At 41.1% G+C, this 26,099-nt stretch overlaps 1 protein-coding gene across 3 annotated transcripts in view; it reads left to right on the top strand.

Moving 5' to 3' along the window:
• ttc28 (tetratricopeptide repeat domain 28) overlaps positions 1–26,099 on the top strand; it is a 229,141-nt gene that overhangs the window by 189,781 nt on the left and 13,261 nt on the right. For all 3 annotated transcript variants that reach the window (XM_023343547.1, XM_023343546.1, XM_023343548.1), the window contains 8 exons: positions 3,208–4,004; positions 5,019–5,563; positions 6,932–7,455; positions 14,677–14,786; positions 20,631–20,760; positions 20,856–21,074; positions 22,862–23,021; positions 25,552–25,692. In XM_023343547.1, coding sequence (XP_023199315.1) covers positions 3,208–4,004; positions 5,019–5,563; positions 6,932–7,455; positions 14,677–14,786; positions 20,631–20,760; positions 20,856–21,074; positions 22,862–23,021; positions 25,552–25,692 — 2,626 coding nt within the window. The remainder of the gene's footprint in view (positions 1–3,207; positions 4,005–5,018; positions 5,564–6,931; positions 7,456–14,676; positions 14,787–20,630; positions 20,761–20,855; positions 21,075–22,861; positions 23,022–25,551; positions 25,693–26,099) is intronic.

Below are 26,099 nucleotides of genomic sequence, written 5' to 3'. Positions count from 1 at the left end.
CCTTCACCCAGCCAGCTGTGACTCCTAACATGACTCCAGACACCAAAGTTAGGCAAAGCTGAGGACTTTGTCCAAGGAGGTAAAATGTTTGAGCCCCTGATGTGGGAATAAAAGCTACTGTTTTTGTGCACAGTTTTAAAAAAACAAACAAACATAAAATGACTTTATTAATGCTAAACTTGCTAGATTATTATGAGTGTTTAGACATACATAACGTGTTTTTTGATGAGTCAGCGAATATGTGAAAATAGAAACTAGTAAGTAAGAAACTTTGGTCAAACTCTGATTTATAAATCAGATTCTTTTCTGTTTTCTTTGCTGCTGTCTGTGTTTTGTGTCGCCATACACTTTGCATACTAATTCTAAACTACCACAACCTGATGTTTACTGGGTCACTTCATGTTTTTTTTCCCCGCTTTCAACCAGAGAATGCAAGCAAGCACATAAACAGCAGATCAGATATGATTTGTCAGCAAGTCTTTGCGACATGCTGAACAATTATCCTAAGTGGCTTTGATTATATTTTCTCCAACAAAGACATCCAGTTGAGACATGTTTAATTAATCATCGCCTTTACACTTGAATGAAAGACTGATGATGCAGATTTCACTCATGTTGATGAACAAGTTCTTGCAAATTCAAAGTACCTGAGTCTGAATTGTACTGTGACTGTTGGAGGGCGTTGACTTTCTTTTCTGTGTGAAAAATCCTACAATCTTCCAAACGTTTTATTGCTTTGACATTAATGTCTGGAATCTATATTACTGACATTTTGATTTAGTCATATATAATCCAGCAGTTCATAGGGTATGAACCATGTGATAACCTTTATAGGCAGATGTCAGCTAAAAGCTATTCTCATTCTCGAGCAAACAATCAACTGCGAACAAGAGCAGACCTACATCTGAAAATTATCATCAACCTGACAGGAAGGAGGATGTTGCCTTCAAACTACATAAAAACTGTTAAGCTAACAGTAGTTTAGAAGTGGCAAATAATTCAACAGTTTGTTGTGTTAAATATGTTTGGAGAGATATTAGACGTGACTGAACTCTAAACATTGAAAATTAAGTATGTAAGTTCTTTTAAAAATGTACAGTCACAGTATTTCCTTCATGCTGAGAGCTAATAGGCAGGAAATATTAAAAATAAAAAATAGTCTTTTGGTCCCTATGGCACCAAATGAAAACAATAATAGATCTGGTTTTGAGTAAATGAACATTCAGAGCTTAGAACTCACTAGAAAAAGATTTTGACAGAGGAAATACTAATTAACAACCAGTTACTCAAAAAAGATTCCTTTACGTGATGAACATGATAATGAAGTTAGCATCTGATTCAAAGTTTTCATGTCTGTAATTTAAAAAGTAAGGTGTTCCCACACCAACCTAGAAGTGATTAGGTTTATACACTTATTTAGCCACTTTAGATCAGCTGATTGTAGTCCATCGGTAAAAATTCAGTTGACAACAGTAGGAAGTTGAAGTAATGACGAGGTTATGCTCTGATGTAGTCTGTTTTATTGGGGTAATACAGGTAAAAATGTTTTATCTCTTTTTGTAGTCTAATCCCCCTTTTCACACTGTGTGACATACACCTTAGGAATGTATGAATATATCGATCTTTTTCCAAACCATTACTGTAAGGCAGCACATATATTTTTCTCTATTTTTGGCTGTGTTAAATCTGGGCAGCACAAAAACACACATCCGCCATTGCATGTGATTTACTCGGTCATGAGACCCGCCTGTTTGGGTCGAGATCAAATGTTTATGTACCCTATTTTCAAATGTGGCAGATTTCGGATGAAATAAATAGGAAAACACTCGTGGTGGTAACTAATCACGCCACCATCGCCGTCACCGCAAGCCACAGAGTTTCTCTCCATCCCCGACTCTCCCCACTCTGGCTCCGAAACTGTTCTCCTTCCGTGTGTGCCGTCAGTGGCTGCTTCCCACATCCTACAAGGCCATTACTCAACGCTGAAGCAGCAAAGCGACGATGATCATTCTGTATACTGTACGAAAATAGAGGGCTTTTTATAGCATGCAACTGGCTTATCTATCCATCAACAAACAACCATATTCAAGGTTTTCACACAATTTGGAAATGTCAGAAAAAGCATAAGATTTGTTATAAGCATTTTCTAAGTGTGCACGAGTACAGAAGAAAGCAAAATTGAATGGAAAAGATATTTGCATTTCAATACTTCATGTCTCGTTCCATTATTTATAGTAGTTTCCATCCTACTCTATCTGTTCATTCATGCATCCCTCTTTTAATCTTCTTTCATAGTCTCAGAGGTCTTTTTCAGGTTGCCTATTTAAATCCTGGCCTCTTAAAATATCTGTCACAAAGCATGGTGAACTTTCATATTTATCCTTCAAAAATTGTCTGAGAAAGGACTAATAGGCATGGCATTTAGAAATGAAAAACACATGTAGGATCCCTGAATATTGTCCAGTATTTTTAGTAAACCTTTCTATTGTTCGTACCGGATGACGGATTCAAAGATGAGTTATACAGATGAATATCTCGGAAAGAAAAAGAGCCCCAGCAGATATGCTTTGATGTCTCTTTATTGCTTGCTATGTATTTGTCAGTCTCCATTAGTATACAGGTGTGGGCACACATTTGTTTGCTTAGTGAGGAAATGTATGAGAATATGCCAGATGGCTGTCTGGTTGTGGAGTAAAGCTATTATTTTTCAAAGTATAGTATTTTATCAGACAAAATACGCTCACTGCACCGGCTACTCCATTATTTATAGCTTCTCTACATTTATCTCATTTCTTTCTAAAGTTGTTTGCTGAGCTTCCTGACCGCTCTTCTCCTACTCCCTCATTTTCACTCCCTCTGTCTTTAGCTCTGATTCTCTTCCGTACTTCTATCCACCCATGTGGAAAAGTTGTTGATTTTGGTAAAATCCCTAGAAGACACAGTCATCAAAGAGTGTTTAGACCATCAAAAGATTTAATTTTGATGTTGTAGCAACTCTGTTTGATTGCACTACATTTTAATGACCATAATTCTGTGGGCGATTGTGTTGCGTAAGCAGAGAACAGATGGCTCAGAGAGCATATTTTAACAACCGAATGACTTGTTTTTAACATGAAGAGCTGACAATGCACTTGAATTTTATGTGGTTCCTGCTTTCCCTTGTGTAGATCTTTGACTTGATTTTTCTCCCCTCTCCTCTTTCCTTAGGCATCATTCACCAGATGAAGGGGGACTACGAGACTGCACTGAAACTACACAAAACACACCTGGCTATTGCTCAGGAGCTGAATGACTATGCTGCCCAAGGCAGGGCCTATGGCAACATGGGTAATGCCTACAATGCTCTTGGAGCTTTCGACCAAGCAGTTCGTTATCATCGCCAGGAGCTGCAGATCTCCATGGAGGTTAATGACCGTGCCTCACAGGCCTCCACCCATGGCAACCTGGCTGTGGCGTACCAAGCCCTCGGTGCCCATGATCGTGCTCTACAGCATTACCAGAACCACCTCAACATCGCTCGAGAGCTGAGGGATGTCCAGAGCGAAGCACGGGCTCTGGGAAACTTGGGAAACTTCCACTGCTCTCGAGGAGAGTTTCCACAGGCTGTGCCCTACTATGAGCAGTACCTCAGATTGTCCCCAGAACTTCAGGACATGGAGAGTGAAGGGAAAGTTTGTCACAATCTGGGTTATGCTCACTACTGCCTGGGCAACTACCAGGATGCTGTTAAATACTATGAGCAGGATCTTGCGCTGGCCAAGGACCTTCATGACAAACTTAGTCAGGCCAAGGCGTATTGCAACCTTGGTTTGGCTTTTAAGGCCCTAGGAGACTTTACTAAGGCGGAGGAGTGCCAGAAGTATTTGCTGTCACTAGCACAGTCCCTGAACAATGCACAGGCTCGCTTTAGAGCTCTAGGGAACTTAGGAGACATCTTTGTCTGTAAAAAGGACGTGACAGGAGCCATTCAGTTTTACGAGCAGCAGCTGGCCTTAGCTCACCAGGTAAGGCTGTTTTACATTCAGTGAGTTCAGCAGAATATTTTTTCACAGAAAAAAAAAATATACGACTGTATTCATGAAGTTATCTATATGGGCTAAATATGTGCAAAACTAAGTGTGCATCTCCTTTAAGTCCCAAAACTAGACACAAACACACATCTGCCACTGTAGTAAACTCCACGCAGCACCTCTCTGCTCTGACGCAGTTTGCCCATAATGAGAGAATGCATTATACACATTTTGCGGAAAGTCCACCGATGTTTATTTGTCTTAAATCCACCCAGACTAGATGAGGTATTTGCAATCTGTTAAAAGCTTATGAAACAAGATAAAAATAGTAAAAAGCAGCTGAATTTATATATAAAAAAAGGGAAATAAAAACTGGGGCTGTAACTGAAGGTAGGACTTGTGCTATTTGCAAATACGTTTTCCAGCAAGAGCACAGCAAGTACCCTGCAATTGGAACAATGCGTTTTTTTCCATTTACCAAAAAAAAAACATCCAACCACACACTGTGTTGCTTCTTTGTCCCGAGATAACAGGTTGGTGTATTGTTTGCAAAAGACTACATGTAACATTTGAGTAATCTGATACAATATAACTTTATTCCACTGTTTTTAATAGTTTTCAGGATCAGTAATGGATGTAGAAAGGCCTTTCTAATGTAAATTCCCCTGTTTGATTTAGTTCTTAATAAGGGAATGCCCTGTCTTGTCAGGTACCTGGAGTTCCTTGACTAAAAGGCATTTCCTCTACCTCTTTGATCACTTCAGGGTGTATGCTGTGTATTTGGGCCAGAAGAGGGACTAACTGTGACCTGATGCAAAAATAGGTGCAAATTGCTCCCATATGCTGAATTTAAGGCACATGTTACTGACATGTCTCCAGTGCATTCTACTCCAGAAAAAAATCCCATGCAAGGAAAAGTCTCACATCAAGTGCAAAATAGCGGCAAAAAATGGAGAAGATCATTGAATAACATTACAATCATTAACCTTTGTTTTACTTTCAATTTAGGTTAAGGAGCGCAGAATGGAAGCCTGTGCTTATGCTGCCCTGGGGGCCACCTACAGACTAGTGCAGAAATATGACAAAGCTCTAGGCTACCACACCCAGGAACTGGAGGTATACCAAGAGCTTGGTGACGTCTCAGGAGAGTGCAAAGCCCATGGCCACTTGGCAGCTGTCTACATGGCCCTTGGGAAGTACGCCATGGCCTTCAAGAGCTACGAGGAGCAGTTGGAGCTTGGACGTAGGTTAAAGGATCCTGTTGTGGAGGCTCAGGTCTATGGAAACATGGGCATCACAAAAATGAATGTTGGGGTGATGGAGGAGGCTATTGGCTACCTGGAGCAGCAGTTGGCTACCTTGCAGCAGCTGAGTGGAAACGAAGCAGTAATGGACCGGGGCAGGGCCTACGGAAACCTTGGAGACTGTTACGAGGCTTTGGGAGACTTTGAGGAAGCGATCAAGTATTATGACCAGTACTTGTCAGTGGCACAGAGCCTAAATCGCATGCAGGACCAGGAGAAAGCCTACAGAGGCCTAGGCAATGGGCACAGGTGAGTCCGGAATAACTTTCATTGTCCATTTCGCCAAGTGTTTATATGGCTATAATTCGACTTTTACTAAGAAACCAAGTATGTCATTTATCTCTATATGTGCTCACTATAAAGAACCATATAGTTAGAAATGGCTGTGATGAACAGTGCTTGAATGGGAATCTGGTAAGAGCTGTGTCAGCAGAAGCCTGGGGCTGCTGGTATTAAATATATGCAAAGTAGTTTGGTGAGCAGATGTCTCCGAATGGGGGAAGCTCTAGCATTTCAAAACAACTTCTTGCGTCTTCTGTCTCTTTTCCCCTCTGTTTCTCCTCATGCCTTAGAGAGCTGATAGAAACATGGGAAGCTACAGAGCAGCACAAAATACAAACAGCTTTTCCCCCAAAATCCTCATTTCGGAGGTGATTTTCTTCTTATTGTGCAGCAGCAGCTTGGCACTGCAGCAGTCACACACACACAGCTGTATTTGCCATGCTTGAGTTCAGAAGGGAATAATAGACATCATACGCAAACCCTTCTCATCTTCTTGCAGCTCTCAGTCAAGCAGATACGTTATCACACAACGTTAATTAAGCTGAAGGCTTTTCTTCTTGTAATGCTTCGTTTCAATGGGCTTCCAGCAACCGAGAGTGCATTTGAGATCGTAAATAAAGTCTTTTGGAATACAGTAAAGATGAACAAAATATCAAGTAGAGGAAATTGATGCCCTATATCACGTGTCAAACTCAAGGTCTAAGGACCAAATATGGCCCACTGTAGCTTTTTATGTAGCCATCTAGACTCTGAGCCACATAAATAGAACAGATTTTACCTGTATACTACCAAATTACATCATTGTAATGCAGAAGCTGCTATTTATTATGGATTTTAGCAGGTATTTTTATAAATGCATTCTGCACAAATGGAATTTGAATGCGCAAAAGGATAATAATTGAGCAACTTTACTGGACTAAATTTAGCCTTCCTGTTACTAGTGATCTTGCTCTCTCACACACAGCCTGATTGACCTGCAGGCATGTCTTTGCATGTTCTAGGTACTAAAAAGAGCTAACTTTTAGTCCTCCTCACTGAATAATTTACACACAGAAGAATGCTGTTGTTTCCCACAAACTGGTAGCGCTGAGTTATGGTGCCTTCTCTGATTGGAGTTTTGGGTTTCTGACCAGTCAAAGTGGTGGATTGGGCTGAAAAATCAGTAGGTTTTTGTTCCTTGACAATATCTCTTTGCGTCTGCAGTCATATTAGGCCGAAAATATTTTACATAAAGACTTGTGCTGTTATTTTTAATCAATTTATGAACAGTGGGTGAATTTTAAACATATTTTGTGCTTCATTACACTTAAATTGACTCTTTACTTTCACCCACAGGGCAATGGGCAATCTGCAGCAGTCGTTGGTTTGTTTCGAAAAACGGCTGGTTGTGGCACATGAACTCGGGGAGTGCGGTGGCAAGGCGCAGGCCTACGGCGAGCTTGGTGCGCTCCACAGCCAGTTAGGCAACTACGAGCAGGCCATTTCCTGCCTGGAGCGTCAGCTGGCCATCGCTCGCGACACCCAGGACAGACTACTGGAGGGCGATGCCAGCTGTGGCTTGGGTGCTGTGTACCAAGCTATGGGAGAGTATGAGACAGCCTTGCGATGCCACCAGAGTGATCTGGAGATTGCAGAAGAAGCAGGCAGCACCACACGTCAGGCCCGGGCCTACGGCAACTTGGGTCTTACCTATGAGTCACTTGGAAACTATGAGCGAGCGGTGGTGTTCCAAGAACAGCACCTTAGTGTGGCGGCTCAGACTAATGATTTGGCTGCCAAGACGTTGGCCTATGGCAGCTTGGGGAGAACACACCATGCGCTGCAGAACTACTCACAAGCTGTCATGTACCTGCAGGAAGGTGAGTGAGCAGAGGGGAGCATGGAGAGGGTTGCCTTTGTTGCCTGAGCTGATAGGCTTAGAGTTTATGAATTCATGAATATGAAATTCTGAGCCTATTTATTGCTAAGCCTTTGCCACACTTTTATTAAGCTGTGCGCATGTGTTTGTTTGTGTGTCTGTGTGTGGACGCATGCGTGTGTTTTTTTGTGCTTTTGTATTTATGTGATATATGTGCACAAGGGGATTTTGTGTGAGCATTGTGCATCTGTGTTTGTCTTCAGAGCTGCATAGGTATAGCATTTGCGTATGTCTGTCTGTGCAAACCTACCCAAATGCTCTCAAAGTATTTCTCCTGTTTACTGCTAGATGCTCCCCCTCCCCCCTTCTCTATCTTCCTTCTCAGAGGTGACAAAATAACATTGTCACACACAGGCTGACAGAATCCTGCTTCTCATGCTTCACTGTTCCCTTTTAGATTATAAAGAGAAGGATAAAAACCTGCTGCTTGACCTCTCAAAAATTACTTATTTTAGAGACGGTACGTGAAGTTTTCATTCCTGAGGTTCGGTTCAGTGGAACCTCTGTATGTCCACACTAGGCATTAAGAACGGGTGATGCGGACTTAAAATTTTATCACGATCTCTTCTGGTATTCATTAGAATGATGACAGAAGTGGTGGTAAAGCTTGTAACCCCTTACTGTCAAAAAATAATGTCTATCAAGCAGATGCTAAATTCAAAAGAAATTGCTTATTTGGATGAGACAATAAGAATTTTTGCACAATTGGATGTAAAGGTAATGAAACATGTTTTCATATATCAAGTGTGTAGATTATTCAGTTGATTCTGCTATTGCTAGGCAGAGACATTTAAACTGATTTACAACCTGGTCCACATTATTTAAAAAAAAAGTCTGCTGAAGTTTCACTGTTAGCACGCTGACAACTGGATGTTAGTCTATGCTCCATACTGCTATAAATAGCAGAACACTTTACACTCTTTCTGCTGGCGTCTCATTAAAATGTCTTTAACTGAATGAAACCCTGACTTTATTAAACCTCTAGATAACACTAACAACTCCATGCTTTGTCCGCACAACCATGTTCAAGGGTAGGCTTTCTGCTCAAATCCTGTGAAAAACCCAACCAGTGCTTGAAACCGAGAAAACTGGAGCCTCTCTAAGAATAGATTTCTACATTTCACCCTGCAGAGAGAAAATGCAGGACGACAAACCCCCTTTCCATCTCATCCCCATCTTTTCTTAGAGTTAGCTGAGTTTGCTGTGGCCCACACACTCACTGCAGGCCCGCTTGTTGAGCTTTAATAGAAACAAAGACGACAGGCCATTCTGTCTCCACCCAGTCCCAGTGTTGTCCCCCCACGCTGTCCTTGTGTTTTTTCCTCATTTTGGCTTTGAGCAAGAACAGTGCCTTCACTATCCTTGACAGCCAATTATTTCTGGCCAACCTACCCAAGCAGAAAAGTTGCCTTATTTTTTCTCTCAGTAACTACTGCTTTTTTTTCTTTTTTCCTGGTTATTTTTGTGTTTTGGAATAGAGCTAGAGAGAAGCTTCTCTGCAGCTACAGTTGAAATTATTTGACCTTCAAATCGCTGAGTGTTTGTGTATGTTCAGTGGTTATTCTGTGTTCTCCTATAATGACTAACCTTCAGTAGGCAGCATAAAATCATAGAAAGGTGCCAAGGGGTTATAGAGCTACTCCAGTGTTTTTCTTGTAATGACATGATATGTTAAACAGTGAGAGGTCTTTCACACCAAGATGCACTTAGCGATTAACATGATCAATATTGTCATTAAAACAGTGTGGTCATTGTGCCAATTTGTGGCTGTTTTACAGTTTCCTCATTGTTTCTTTATTGAATACCTAACAAAACATCCATATTCAGTAACAAACCATGATAACGCACTTTTTTTGTTAAAAAGTAGAAACAAAATTCATATAAAGCATCAATATAATTATGATCTAAACATATAAATTCAACTTTTGGTTTGATGTTGAAATCAGTTTGATCTATCAGATTATGTCTAAATTGATAAAATTTTAGAGAAAAAAGTAGAGAAGACCAAACAAACATCTTTCATAGCTTTTACCAAGTTCTTACATTTCTTAGTCAAGAACTTTAGTGTGTTTGCACACAATTGTATGAAAGACATGAAAACCTTTATTAAACCTAATCCTTCAAATCTGTTTGCTAAACTCAGCTCATTTGATTTCTCGAAGTTTTAGGAACTGGAAAGCATCATAAACCCTGTTTGCTGCTGCCTGTCTTGGCCAGGACACTCCTCGCAAAACGATTGTAAATCTCAATGGGATTCTACTGGTAAATTAAAGTTTAAGTCAATTATTGTTATTATTTTTTTAATGCAAAATAGAGTACAATGGCCCAGAAAGTTGGAATTTCTACATAAGAGGTTGGCTAATGTGAAAGTTATAGAAATAAAATGGTTTTTGACGAGATGCACTGATCAGAATATTTTGTAAAACTGTGATCTGGCAGTTTCTAAACTTATACCTCATCACCTTAGTGATATGCACCTTAGTGACCTTGTATCGATTAATGTATCGATTGATACATTGATCGATACATTGTCATCAGCTTGTATTGCCTGTACATTTGGAAAGTGGTTTTCCAATATGACTCAAACAAGGTAGAATTAGGTGTGATGTTACTCTTAATCTGAGTTGCAGTTGTAAAGGCAAATTGAATGCATTTTCAGGATTGTTGTCGAAACCTCGAACTGTTCTACCAAACACGCAAAAATTCACAATTGTGTTATCCTAACCAGAAGATCCCATAGCTAAGGTTTGCAAGTAAACATTTAGTTTTCTACAGTTAAGAGAAGCTATAAACAAGAAGCTGAATATTTGGTTTCTGTGGCTCAAGGAAAAATCGAGACATAAAGAGTTAAAAATTCAATGAGAACATTATCCCTGTGATGGTTAAGCTCAGGTTTGGATCAATACTGCTCTGGACCTCTGTTGAAGCCAGGAAAAATTCCACTATTAGAGGGAAAAATGTGAAGAATAGCAACTCAACCACCCTTAACATCATCAAATATCCACAGAAAGACCTTTTTACAACCCAGTAATACGACTGAACATGAAATCTTGTTCGGAAACAACACGGCGAAATCTCCCAAATACACAAAACGGCTGCAAAAACCATTAAAAATCGGGTGCCCACATTTTTCTTTAGGCCCTGTGCCTTTCTGCATGGGAGGGAGTTTGGAGTTTTAAAAAAAGATCTTGCTTGAAAATTTAAAAAAAGTTTTATCTTTAATTTCACGGATTTCAGAAATCAGGTCATTTTCTTACTAACCTCAGTACTTCTGAGCAGCAGTCCTCAAACTTTTTAGGTGCCTGCATTTTGAAGATTACAGCTTAGACAACTGAAGAACAAATTGCCCTGAGTTAACACTGTTTCATATTTGGTATAGGTAATGAGCAACACTGACAGAACCTTGCAAAAGTATTCAGAACCCTGGAATGTTTTCACATTGGGTAGCATTACAACCACAAACTTCAGTGTTTTTTACTAGGATTTTATTTGACAGGCCAATACAAGTTAGTGCAGATTGATCTCTGGAATAAAAATGATTCATGTTTTACAGCCACCTGTCTTTTGATACACGTAAATGAAATCTAGTGCAACTAATTGCCTTCAGAAGCCACTTTATTAGTAGATGGGGACCGGTAGTGTGTGATTAGTCTCAGCAGTCAGCTTCATGAAGACCAAAGAACATGGCAAACAGAGCAGAGATAAAGTTGTGGAGATACTTAGAGAGTGGTTAGATTATATACCAATATTCTAAGCTTTAAAATCTCAAAGCTGTTCAAGCGATCCTCTAAAAAGTGGAGAGAGTATGCCACACATGTCCATCCATCTAAACTCAAGACCAAATTTAGGCAAGGCAAACCTCAACGAGAAACCACCAAAAGGCTTAGTATAACTTTGGAGGAGATGCAGAGATCAACATCTTGACATTTCACATCAATGCGACAAACCTATAGTGAAACAGACTGTGGAGTGCTTTTATTTGGGGGAAACAGTTAAGCTGGAAAGTTTTCAGAGTTTTGAATACTTTTCAACTCTAGGTCTTTATGTGATGAGCAGCAACCTGTATGTGAGAATCAGGCATCCCTCTGTAGCTCTGTAGCTTTCTTTATTTCACCACACTCACAGCTGTTTGCAGCACTTTTTTCATCACAACAGAAGCAGTGCTTCATCCTAGTGGAAATTGTGTGTGCTGTTATCCCCATTTTTCAACAATAACCCCGCCACTGTTCGCTGTTCCACATGTGGTCATGATCAAAGGGCAGTTTGTCGCCATGTGTGCTGAGTGCGTGCTCGCTGCAGGTTCTTTCTCAGTGGCACCGTGCATGCGCATGACGTGTGCGTGTGGAAAAAACCCTGAGGTGTGTGTGTGCGCATGAGCCCTGGGGCGACCACAGTGGATCTCTCCCCCAGCTGTCAGGCAGCCTTTAAAGTGTTCTCCAGTTGCTCTTCAGGGTGCAGCCAGCCACGGCCACATCCTCGTGTCAGCCGCCGCTACGTGACTGTGCCTGCCGGGCGCTCCAAAGGCACGCGTCGTGACAGTGACAGACACTGAATGATACAAAGCGGGAGAAGAGAGAGGGAACGAGGGAGCAATACGCAGAAGAAGAAGACAACTTTGGAAAAATAAAAGAAGGATGGCAGGCAGACGGAGGGAAAAGACAGAGATCACAATGAGTCATAATTCACATGTATTATTTCACTGTCAGCTGGAGAATAAAGAAAACATAGAGTTGGTTGACATTCCGGCTTGATCATAAAGAAACTATCACAGAGCAGCTCCAAGAAAGAAGGATTTTTTTTTTATGCGGGTGTGCGCTGTAGGTTGTATGTGTGTGTAGATGAAAGGCTCAGAAATGGAGTTGAGAAGAGCAAGGGGTGATGCTGTCAGAGAATAAAAAGGATAATTTAGATCTGTTTCCTATCTCTTGCTCCAGTGCCTAATGAGCCCTAAGCAGTGCAGAGTCACTGCTAGCAGTGCCACCACAGGGAAGATGAAACAGGTAGAAGGTGGAGGGGGGTGTTGGGGAGGAGGTAGCTGGGACAGAAGCTCAAAGATGAGAGGAGTAGGTGCAGGAGCACAGCAGATGCATGGGGGAAGAGGGCATGCAGTCAGGCTGAGGGAGGGTGTGTGCAGAGATAAGGAGAGAGGAAAGACTGTTGCAGGCTCGCCTTCAAAGGCTGCCGACTAGCACGGCCATGAAGGAGCCATGAAGTCTACGCCCGCTTGGTGTGCTGGACTCGCGGAATAGGCTGCCATTTTCAGGTCACACTCTCTGTTCTCGGCTTATCTGGTCCAGCCACAGGCGGGGTTTTTTTCCGGGAAAGCGGAGAAAAGCGGACTCGGGACTAGGCCGGCTTGGCCCATTTTTCCCCCCCTCCTCTCTTTGACCGAAAGCGCGTTTCGACCTCTCTGTCACACAGCCGGGCAGAGAGAATGGACTTCCAGATACAGAGACCGTGTTAACCAGGAATGTGCATGAGAAATAGCTTGTTGTAAACTGTAGCAGGCTTGCTGAGCTTTTAGCACCTTGCAGGTGATGTGTGGCTCAGGCGCTGCCATTTTTTTTTTTTCCCCCCCATCATTTTCCTGCACAGAGGGGCATTTTCATCTCTGTAATTGGGCAGAACTGGGTTCTCGGCAGGCAGAGCGAGAACACATGCAAAGATGTGATATCGGCCTTGCTGCTTGACGAATTAAGAGTGAAAAAACAAACTGTGTGCTCTGCAGATGATTTCACTCGGCACAAATACCGAACAGTCACACCTAGGCATACAACACCGATCAGCAGCTTACAAACAGAACATCTATAATGGGTTTAAGTGTCATAACGATTGAAAGATTTTAGTGGTTTATTTGAACTGTTCCTTTCTGGACATATTAATAATACAATATATCAGTATAGTTAGTATTAAAAAAAAAAACAAGAATGGGAGGGATACGTTTAAATTGACCGTGGATTCTTTTTTACAATACATTCATTAGCTTTTTACATACTAGTCTGTCGGTTTTGTGAAATTTTTATTCCTCTGGAGAATTCATTTAAATTGGCTGATTTTGTGACATGGTTCAAAAGTTTTAAGGTCAGAACCATTAAAGATGATTAATGTTAACCTATTTTAACAATCCTAAAACCAGCATAAAGGAATTATTGTCGTTGGGAAACAATTCTGTTTAGGCAAATCATCCAGCTGTGAATTTGTAGCTAGTTTTTCTTTTATTTCTTCTACTTTCTGCAATAACACCAGTATCAGTGATAGTAAAACCCTCAGAATGATACCACCATCATCATGTTTGACAGTTGTTACACAATTCTTAGGTTTTTAAAAGTAACTCCTGCAAGCATATTTATTGTCATTGTGGCCAAAAAGCACTTTTTGTCCCTCATCTGACAGTACGTTTTTTCTCCCATAAGGTATTTTGCTTATTACATTTGGCAGATTTTTCCATGGTTAGATAAAGAGTTATCAAATCTAAATTTTTTTTTAGTTCTTTGTGATTCCAATGATAAAAGGAACACCATTCATCCAAGGAATGTGTATGTTTGATCCTGTTTAAAGTTTCTACCATTTGTGGATTGATGAAAATCCATTATAAATTAAAGCATATTCTTGTTTTAAAGGTTTGATTATAAGTTTAATGCACCTTAGAAAAACAAGCAGCATTAGGGCATCATTAAAAACAAAAAAAATGTGTATTTCTGACTGTGCTTGTGTATATACTCCCCTGTCTTTCTAACACTAACAATCTCTCAGAGTATCCCAAAGTAGACTTCTGCTGTGTTTGCATAAAGCCCATTATTCGCCCATCAATGTGCTTGCAAATATTTGTCGACGCCTTTTGTGATACCCTTCAAGCAAGCATTACACGCGTATTTGTGTTTGCTCAGCCACTCAATCCTTCGCATTGATTACCATGCAGTCCGATTAGTGCTACCGACGCTCTCCCCCTTCGCCAGAGGCGGGTGCATGCTTAAAACCCGCTGCACGAGCCGTTTCTTACAACTGAGGCCAAATTTCCAAACCTGTTCGCTGTCAGAACAGCAGTACCACGCTATGCTTACATCTGTTGCGCACAAAGACGCACAAGAGCCAGTCTACTCTGAATATTTTCTGCTCCATCCTCCGTCTTCTCATCTGTCGCCACTTCCTCTCCTCCTGACAGGCCTGCGGCTCGCGGAGCAGCTGGCTCGGCGCGAGGACGAGGCGAAGATTCGCCATCGTCTCGGCCTCTCCCTGTGGGCCAGTGGGAACTTGGAGGAGGCCCAACATCAGGTAACGCATCTCTCTCTCCGTCTCTCTTTCTCTGCTTCCTTTGAGTCACCTTGACTCATTTCCTCCTCACATCTCCTCTACCTGGACTCCTTCCAGCAAATCCACCCCCATGTAGTTAAAACTGACCTCCAATAAGCCCACATCTGTTGGCTTAGAGGTTGGCTACGCTTACAAATGAGAGGTGGAGGTAGATGTCCAAACACATAAAAGGTGGGAAATAAGCTCACAGTAATGCTATGGAGATAGAAGGAGCCCAGAGGAGAGGAAGGGGAGCATGAACGCGGCTGCTGGCGGTATGCTGAGGAGTCTGTATAGCTGGTAAACGTTGTCATCTCAGCAGACAGGCGACAGATGAGTGAAGTTTTTTTTTTCTTTTAGATCAGTGTGCATTGTCACAGGAGCCCCAAACCTCTGTATCACGCACACATTCACTCCTCTTCAGCCCACTGCCCACCTGGCAGGCATGGAATATCCCCTTAAACATCTTTCTCTCTGTAGTCTGTCCACAAAGTGCAGCTCAAGATTTAATTTTTTCCTCTTGGCTCGCATATCCACACACAAGCCTGACAGCGAGCCAGCCAGCCGCGGTGGCTGTCACATGTGTCTGCAGGGATGTTTTTCAGCTCCTTTCATTTTCAAAGATCTAGTCCAAAACACTCTTGTTATGATACACGTGCACAAATACCATCATAGTGACCCAGATAGCTTTCTTTTTTTTTTTTTGCTTCCTAGTCCCTGCATCATAGTTTTCAAAAAAGCAAGTTTGTCTGTTTGCAATTATCTGAAACAAGAGCCGGGAAAGCGAGACCGAACTAACGCGGCGACCGGAGCCTGTTTGCTCAAGTGTGAGTCATATTGAGGAATTTGTGTTCAATTAAAGCAAAATATTATTCTAACAAGCCAGTGCAACATATTTTCCATTGCATGTATCCTTCCCACTTTTTGTCATGTTACCACCTCAAACTTAAATGTATTTGAATAGATTTGCATGTGATGGATCAACAAAAGAGTGTTGCATATTTGTGCAGTGAAAGGAGGATGATGCATGGGTTTCATATAGTATATTTGTTTCCAGCCCCTCTGAGTCAATAATTTGGAGAACCACCTTTGGCTGCAGTTACAGCCTCGGGTCTGTCAGATTATGTCTCTAACATCAGTTTTTAAGTTTTGCCACAGATTTTTCTTTAGATATATCCTGGTCCCATCGACCCAATCCAGATTCCCTGTTTATGTTGAAGTAATGCGTCCCTATAGCATGATACTGCCACTACTGTAGTGGGTTTGGATATTTAGGGTATTAGTTACTTCTTAGTTACTTGCCACTCTACCTTACAGACCTGCTTTGGGGAGTGTTTTACTAGATTTGCAGATTTGCATTAGTCTTTCCATAATTAGATGACGGGTTGAAATTTGTTCTGTTTCATATTCTGACTTTGGCATATTGTGCATAAACAAATGCTGCTTTAAGCAAATTTATCCATGACCTGTGTGTAATGTTCCTTGATCTTTAGTTAACTTTATGCTGAGGTTAAATTACACTGTTTTCTGTTTACTGATTTTGTGACTTTTGCTGAAGGCAGCTGGTTGCAGTAATTTCCATTTAGGGTTGCCGGTGTTAAAGGGGTCACAGCACACGTTTTCAGATTATTACTCATAAAAGCATAATTTTCTGTCCACTTTACTAGCATGTCCTACTTTCACATGTAGCTCTTCAGTCTGTTCTCCTTGTTGGAGCTAAAATCTTTTCCCTTCATATATATCAAGTATTTTTTTTTCTGTTGCATTTGTACTGCTTGAGGTGAATCAGTGGTGGAAGAGGACACTTCTGTCCTCAGAGTATAAATCAACTGATTATTCATGAGCTGGTCTGTCGGTACATATAACCTTGGTAAATGACCCGTTTTTATGCCACAGCTGTAAACGCCATACACTTAGATTCCTGATGCAAACCACAGGTGTAGATTGGGAGTACTTGAACTTGTGTTGCTTATCCTTGATATATTTAAAGTCTATTGTATACTATCGCCCGATCTGTGAGCCTACTGTTCACCATGCCTCTGTGATTGACATGTCCTGATTTACATCAGCTATTTCCACAGCACCTATTCCCTCTGAGATGGGCTCACATTCGTATCCCTGTGAGTTTGAATCAATAAATTTGTGCTTCCTTTAATATCACAGGACTACTCTAGATTAAGCCAGTATGTCTGAATTTATCTGCTACAGAGGATGAGACCTCCCTAGAGAGCTTATTTTAGAAAGGAAAAAAAAAATCATTAGAGGTACGCGTGTTGCAAGTTCTGCTTACATTACTGATTCAGCATGACATTGACATTCACTCTACATGTCAGATAAAAGCCACGTTGTGTCACTGACAGTAAAATAAGAGAGTGCAATCTGAATAAATAGTAGCACTTTGGCAAGCTGATTTATCATATAATATATATGAATATCAGTGAAATTCCCAATAGTTCTGAGCTTTCCTGTGAAATTTGATATGTCAAGAAACCCTGTTTTCTTTTTAATATATTCCAAACAGCATTCTTCCTCTGAAAAATTATAGAATTCCCCCTATTCCTGGTCTCCAAGCCCTAGCTTTAGTATAAAAATAATGTTTGTATATATATATATATATATATATATATATATATATATATATATATATATATATATATATATATATATATATATATATATATATATATATATATATATATACACAGTACAGACCAAAAGTTTGGACACACCTTTCTAATTCAATGGGTTTTCTTTATTTTCATGACTATTTATAAGGCAAGAAATCCCACTTATTAACCTGACAGGGCACACCTATGAAGTGAAAACCATTTCAGGTGACTACCTCTTGAAGCTCATCAAGAAAATGCAAAGTGTGTGCAAAGCAGTAATCACAGCAAAAGGTTGTTACTTTAAAGAAACTAGAATATAAGGGGTATTTTCAGTTGTTTTACACTTTTTTGTTTAGTGCATATTTCCACATGTGTTATTCATAGTTTTGATGCCTTCACTGTGAATCTACAATGTCAATAGTCATGAAAATAAAGGAAACTCATTGGATTAAAAGGTGTGTCCAAACTTTTGGTCTGTACTGTATATCCATCCAGATTCCCTGTTTATGATGAATTGATGCATCCATACAGCATGATACAGCCACTACCATTGTGGGATTGGATGTCCAGATTATTAGTTACTTCTTATGTCTTTCTTTTCAGTTGTAACTAGTGTTTTGGGTCTTAATATGTAAATAATTTGATCAAGGTAGAAGCAGTTTTGTTGTATGATGCCTGTGCAAGACCCTCCTGCTACTTTCCCCAAACACCATCAGCTTTTTGTGTGTTTTTAACATTCGTAGAATTAAGATTTCTTAAAGCTCAAAACATGTTTTAAAGAAAATCTGTGTGCTATGAAACGACAGATAAGGTTTATCTATATTACACTTTTTACAGATAAAATCACAAAAAAAAAAAAAACATTTTAAAATAAGGAATTGTGGACAATGCAGGTGATGCTCTCTCTTCACTGAATGGACATGCAGTAACTAAAAGAAAACTCATCCGGGGTGCAACTATCAGCTAACTTTTCTGTCTGATGACTTATGGTGTCCCCTCGGTGGTCAGCCATATTTCCCATATTAACACACTTGCTGGATCCAAGACTGTTGTTTCAATATGTTAAACTAAAGTTTTTAAATCAATGATCTTTGTAAGATCATTTATTGATTATGAAAAGACCAGTTATTGATTTAACATGTTTCTGTTTCATTTGGTAGAGAACAAATAGAAGATATTATGACATTAAAATTGGAGAAAGAGATGCCAAATGCAAAATACTGAGACCGCATCAAGCAAAAGAGAACCAAACATAACTTACATTAATCAAAGCTATCATAGCACATTAGCTGAATCAACAATAACTTTACAGGTCGATGCATTTTTAAATCTTGAAAAGTGCAACAAGCCTTTAAGTCACCATGCACAAACTAGAGTATGTGGAAATGGAAAAGTGTGGTGGCTTTGAGAAAATTTATTCACAATCATAAATGTCTCACAATAAATTGAATTCCATTTTAGTAAAACTATTGAATTTATAAGAAAATAAGTAATTGATGGACTTCTGCATGTCCTGTGTAGAATATCAATGAGAAGCTTGTCTCCAAATTTTCAAAATAATGATGAAAAGATTTTGGTACTTTTCTTAGTTACAATGGAGCCGTAAGATATTCTATCCTTACGAACTAAAAGGAAGCTTCAGCATCTTGTTGAAGTAAACCAAAGCCTTGATGCTGGAGAGATCCTGACAAGTCATCTCTGGGCAAAGTTATTTAACACTAAGGTGGCTCTATCTTTTTTTGAAAGGAAAAGAAAGAAAGAAAAAGTCAGATAAAAAAATATCGCACATATAAATGATAAATGACAGTAGATGGTGCACGCCACAGACTTTTGAGCTTTCACAGCTCTGATGGAGAGAAGAGGAGGCAGAGCTCTTATTGTACATTGAAGAAGGGCTTTAAGAAAAAAAAGTTGAGAACTCCTACAGTACCGCCTGTATATGTGATTATTCGGTTATATGAGGGATTATTTGATAAAGTATTCAACCCCAAATTTTGGGCCACAATGGTTTTCCATATAATTCTCAATAATAGAGATTGTACTCGCACTACAACCGAATGTAGCGCATCTGTGCTTGTTTCCTTGTCATTTGTGATAGAAAGGATCAGGCTGGAGAAAAGATGCTGTAGGGAATTAGTTTCTTTCACAGGCAAATGTTCACATCCCTAACAGATTGACGAGCTACAATCAGCCTAGAGCCCCATCAGTGAAATCAGCCTGAGACGAGCTGCTCTGAGCCCAGCACTAATGCAGCAGAACTCTCCGGTTCCTCGCCGTTCCCCTCCCTCCCCCTCTTATTCTCTCTGACATACTTTCCTGCATGACCTTGGCATACGCCACATCAGCTAGAGTGAATCCATGTACAAGTGCTCAGAATAAAAGTGCTCTCGCTGTTGTGCATTCTTTCGCCTATCACGGTCAGAGTGATCCTAAAAAAAAAGTCGACTACTTAGCAGTAACCTTTTCCTGTTTTGCAGCATTTTGTGTTGAGTAAACTGTGATCAAGAGATGTTTTTTTCTTTATCTCTCTGCTTGCTCTGGTCTCCCGGAGAGCTGCCCTGTAGCACTACCAGCCATCCAACAGGGCTGCTATAAGTGCAGAAATAGGAAATCAATAACGGCTCACATGAATCAGCACTCCTGATCAGCTCTTCTGGGCTAGGCTGCCTGATGCCCCGCCTGTCTATTGCCATCCTCCTTCCCTCAACCTCACAGCCAGGTCCTGGGTGGAAATATTTAGTGACACACACGGAGCTTTTAAACTCTCAAGGCATTACAAAAATGCTTGTTCTTGATTGCCAGATTCAGGTAATAAAAGCTGATGAACAGATTTATGTGTGTTTAGCAGTCATTCACCAACTACTCCTCTGTGCTTTACTTGGTTGAGAAGGGAAGGAGAACTGGAGGGAAAAAAAAAGACAAATTAGGGATGACCTGTGAGGTGGGATGCTGCCATCTAGTGGCCAAACACTATCCTGTGCTTGAAAATTTCAATCCCTCTTCACAGAGTAGCCTAAAGAGATGATGCTAAATGCCTATTGAAGAGTGATGTGACTGCTCACATGAAGAGAGCGTTGTAGTAAGTTTGAATTAAACAGACAGCAATAGGACTCTTGGTTGTACCTGACATCAGTCTGTATCAGTGGTACGAATACCAACATTTCTTAACTGTACGGTTTTAAAGTGTAAAAATATCCCTGTTGCTGTTCATCCTCAGCTCTACCGGGCGTCTGCACTGTTCGAGACCATCCGCCATGAGGCCCAGCACAGCACGGACTATAAACTCTCGCTGTTTGACCTGCAAACCTCCTGTTACCAGGCTCTCCAAAGGGTCCTCGTCAGCCTTGGTGAGCCGACGAGACATCCTCCTTCGTTGACGTCTCCTGTGACTACATTCGTGTTTAGCTTCTTATTTATTTCTAACCATTGTTAAACACCTCAGGCCACCATGACGAGGCCTTGGCTGTAGCGGAGCGCGGTCGTACGCGAGCCTTCGCTGATCTCTTGGTGGAGCGACAGACGGGCCAACAGGACTCGGACCCCTACACGCCTGTAACAGTGGAGCACATCTTGGACACAGTCAACAGTCAGAGAGCCTTGGTGCTGTATTTCTCAATGGCAGCAGGCTACCTCTACAGCTGGCTACTGGCTCCAGGGGCAGGTAAGATTACACGCGGACATTTTGCAATGTTACAGTCGCAACTTTATCACTCTAAACACATGGCGGTGAGGCTGCCAACACTATGGGAGTCTGATTGGGAGATGGGTGGAACTAAATGCAGGACAGTCCTGAAGAAAACCAGTTAAAGGCCGCAAAAGATTTCAAACTTGGATGGAGGCTCACTTACAGTACAGCCAGGGTTTAAACGCTGGTCGTAGAGAGCGTGTGTTCTGCAAGTTTTAGATATATTGCTGCATCAACAAACCTAAGTGAAGTTATTTTGACAAGACTTTAACCTTCAGAAACGATCTCCATCCAATCTGACTGAGCGTGAGCTGTTTGGAAATGAACATTTGACAAAAAAAAAAAATCCAATGCCACAAGACTTGCAGTTGAAGGTTTTTCTACAAACTATTAACTTTCCGAAATTTCCCTTCCACTACACAATTATGCATTGGTATATCTCATAAAATCCTAGAAGTGTGTTTATGTTGTTTAACTAATGTGCTGAAATACTTTAGTATATTGATAGTACAATATTTTCATTTTTATTTTTCAGTGGCAAGTGGACCCACACAAATATAACTTCCTCAAATCAAAGCAGAAAAAGGGTCTGGAGGCTGGAGGCTTCATTGCAGCTGACAGAGGGGGAGCAGATCAGATCTGACACCATGTGGCAGTGCCACCTGCCTCTCCACTGTTAGGATTTGCCCCCTGCCTTGCTCTTCACCCTTTGCTTCATCTGTAAACGAAGCATACTAACTAATAGTGACACAGATTGCGACGTAGCCAAACATTAGGAACAACTTCCCACAAATATAACATTTGCTTTTATTTAAAATTTCTTCTGAAATAAAAGTGGACATTGCATCTTTACATACCTCCTCTTTCTGTATATTTTCGGTAGAACAAATGTGGTTTTCCAGGTGAAGCCCCCACCCATCCCCTCTTGTACACATGACTCGTGAAATTCCTGTTTAATTAAGGGAACAGAGAAAGCTCTGGGTTAATTAAAATTCATGTCACACACCTCCCGTGGCTGCCATACTGTTAGTTCTACTTTAGGCCACTTTTGCTGCCGTTGTGAGGAAAGGAAATGAGAGCAGTGACTCATGTCCCATGCCACAGGCCCTCAACATTTGATCAAGATGAACTCCTAGGCAACCAGCTGAACTTGACCCCTGGCGGTAGTCTCGTAAGCAGAAAGAACACCATGGAGAGGAGTGTAGCTCTTCAAAGCGTTAAATATCACCCCAGGCAAAGAGAGTGCCACTTGCTCACTAATCGCCTGTCTGTCACTTCCTGGCATTCCCTGGCATCCAGCTGGCACCAAAACATGGCCAGTTCTAAAGAGGTCCGTCGATAACAAAGGGGGGTTTAAAGCTAAGGTTTCTACGTTTGTGTGAATTCTGCACAATTCAGACATGAGTGTGTGTACCTAAGCAACTGATAGTTGTTGGTTCTTGTAAATGTAACGTTATATTTTCACAAAGAGAAATCACACACACACACACATGTAGCCCATCTCTCAGATTCCCTCCTGCTTGAAACAGATCTAGCAGGCACCAGATGGCAGAGATAGTCTACTCTTATCTTTTATTGAATAAATGTTTGTTTTATTCATTCGCTTTCACAGATGCACTGCTGCACATGGCCTTACCCACAGCTCTCGGTTTAAATGATCAAATGTTTCCTGGTGTAGTGAACAAGTCACAGAAACAAAGTAGAAATGGATGTCGAGAAATGGAAATAAGTCATGTTTGGTTTTGTTTTGCCTATTATCACAGGAATCCTCAAGTTTCATGAGGTTTACCTCGGTGAGGGCGTGTCAGAAGGAGGGTCAGACTTCCAGGATGGAGGTGGTGGTGGGATGGTGAGCAGCTCTTCGCTGGAGCAGCACATTGCCAGCGCTCGGGAGGCCCTGGGAGTCGAGTCGTACTACAGCAGGTAGGACGGTTGCAGCTAAAAGATCATTTAATCCCTCCATGAGTTCTGAGCCGTATGTTTTGGGTGCTTGCTCTCGGGGCTTTGGGTGTCCCAGTTCTTTTTGGGATGTAGCTGGAGGGCAAAGTCTTTGGGCTGTCTCTCCTTGCACAAATAATAACGAAGAGGAAATACTTCCCTCTTCATTATTATTCTAAATGCACATGAGTTTCATGACTGATATAAATCCACTGTAACTTTTTTAGAAGTACAGTCACTAGATTGCAAATCTCCTCAATGCATCAACAGAGAATCAAATTAATAGTGTAAATCACAGAATAACATGCTGCCAGTCTCTAGCTGGAAAGAGTAAAACTAAATTATTTTCTGTCTAGGCTGTTGCCAAAACTTAACGTTTTTAAAACCTAGTTCGTTTTACCATGCCTCTGTGTGTAAAGGGCATTATTCTGCCCCACTGAGCTCTTGGATGACCGCACGCCCCCCCCACCTGTCTGAAAGAGTTCCCTCTTCATTCCTAGGAAATAAATGAGATGGAATAATGGCTCTTTGTATTGCACAGGAATGGTGAGTCCACCTGACAAATAGTGCGTCAGAAGTGAAGCAAAAGATAAAGGGGGTTACTCTGTGAATCTGAAGGAGAAGAAGATTGAGAAGAGGCGATAAAATCAATGGGGAGAGTCAAAGGAGCCAAGGTCGGTAAATAAAGACCTAACACACAACAGGGGATGCAGCCAGAGAGACTCTGAAAGAGATGGAAGATGAAACGAAGGAGTGAAAGTTAAAATCGCCCACTGAAATCCATTCTGATGCGTCTCTAGTTGGTTTTTGATCCATAGTGCCCAGCTGGTGCGCCCAGCGTCTGTCTCGAATGCTTTGGCAGCTTGGCCTTCCTGCCCCATTATCAGCTCATTTACTACTCCAAAAGGAAGTTGCATACACACCACTGCGCCTGGATGGGCACAATATGGCACCACTTACCAGCCCATTCACTATCTGGAGTGCAGACAAAGGGGCTGCAGCACTCTGAAATGACTGGAGACTAAATGAATGAGGTGGAAGTGAAACGGTAAAAGAATGTGTGCGAAACAAAAACTGACAAAGAGAGGTGAGGATAAACAGTTTTGACAGGAAATCTCATTGCTGCCCTATCAAATAGCTTCACTGATGCTCATTACAGCCAATAATAATTGGATTCTGCCAGTCTTCCACAAAACAGAAGAGCAGAAGTCTTTCTATTTTCACAGATAACATTTTCCAAAGGCCAGGTAGGCTTTTGTGTGCCTTATTTGGATTTATTCTTGGTCCACATCTGTGCAATCAAACAACATCCAGTGTTTATTTTCATATCCACCTTGACGTGTCACTACTAGGAGGGTCAATATTCTTCAGAACAGCCCTGGTAGTGGTTCTTGGATTCCTTTTACACCTCTCACACCATCAGCCATCACAGTTTAGATATCACTTTTGACTTCCTGTTCACATCCCCTACGACTTTCCAGTGTCATCTTGTATTTCTTAGTAGTACTTTATACTGTAGCCACATGCTGTGTTAGTCATTAATTACCACCAACCAGTTACAGAGCAGCTGGTTTAACCTGTTGAGATGATTAAAATAGCAGTTCACGATGGTGTAGTCACTTGAACTTTGCTATAGATTCAAAATTGACAATATAATTTTTTGACATTATCTTTCATATAAAATATATGTCCAAGAGATGTAGAGATATTTTTATTTTGCTAAAATGGATGGGTCATTGTGGTATTATGTTTTGATACCTTTGACATCTTTATCTTTTTAGTGTGAAGAAAGATGTAGGTAAAGTAAAAGAAAAATTAGCTAAAATCTGAATCTGCCAAGAATATGAATAATTTTGCATTTAACACTGTAGCCTGTGGTGGTGGACTAAGAAGGTGTTAAGGGTTGGGTCTATATGAATATCTCAAAATATCAAAGCTGTCGTTGACTGATCTTATTAAAAACGACCACGAAGTTGATGCCTGCTATTCAAGACATTGCCAAAAGAAGCAGTGATACGCTGAAACAGTTTAAGTTGTCTACAAAAACAAATGTCGTTTTTGTGTTTCCAATTTCTTCCTTGTGAGATAGTTCTCCTCGATGTTGTAAGTAGAGTTAAAATCCGACATTTGGTTTGTTTTAACTCTTGGTGCATTAGAGGAAAGCTTCAAACATGGAGACAGAAATAGGCGGGGAGGAGTGGTGTCGAGTAAGAAGAGTGGGGTGGGGGTGGCTGACTCCCCACAGACTAGATCAGCATTACCAGCATTATAATGAAAGGATTTAACTGTGCTTATCATCGGGGTGTCGGCTCAAGGCTGGGAAATTGGGCCAAGTGTGTGGGTTGAATAGTGTGTATTTATGGTGGATCGGGAAAGTGTGGAGTTGATTTAACAACGAAGAGACAATGTACGTCTCTGTATTGTCTGCTGTGCTCAAGAGGCACTTTTTTTTTCTTCCCCCTGCCAATATTTTTATGATTATTTCTCTGACTCAATCTCTTTCTGTCTCCATCAGGGGGTGTTCTAGCAGTGAGACAGAGAGCGAGGCGGGTGATTTTTTGGACCAACAGTTTGAAGAACTCAACAACAAGCTCAACTCGGTCACCGACCCGACAGGCTTCCTGCGCATGGTGTCGAGAAACAACCTGTTCAACAGGTAGGGGACGGTTGTACGTCAACAAAACGTTGCTGCGCTCTCGCACTCAATCGCCAAATTCTACCGAAAACCACTTCTTCACAAAACAAGAAGATTAAAAATATGTGCTTGGGTAAGGAGATTCATGGGTATTGTGGCTCATCTGTGAAAGGACTTTCTTTGCCATTGTCTTGCCGGCGCAGAGGCAGCATGTGAATCCTCCTTATTAAATAGACGGAGTAAAGCCAAGCTGCTAAAGCCCTTATCAACTCTCTCCTCTGATGGAGGCGTGTGTGTGTTCATCTGCGTGCACACACACTCGTGTATGTGTCTTTTCCCCAGACACCAGTAAGGCCAGTGTTTGCGAAGTCCGTGTTTGTTGTGCAGATTTATTAAATGTCCATTATTGGCCTGTTCAGTGTGTGATT

The sequence above is a fragment of the Xiphophorus maculatus genome, chromosome 12 (genome assembly GCF_002775205.1).
Source record: "Xiphophorus maculatus strain JP 163 A chromosome 12, X_maculatus-5.0-male, whole genome shotgun sequence".
Taxonomy (NCBI): domain Eukaryota; kingdom Metazoa; phylum Chordata; class Actinopteri; order Cyprinodontiformes; family Poeciliidae; genus Xiphophorus; species Xiphophorus maculatus.
The sequence above is the reverse complement of the archived record's forward strand: the minus strand, read 5'-3'. Positions and strand labels throughout refer to the sequence as shown.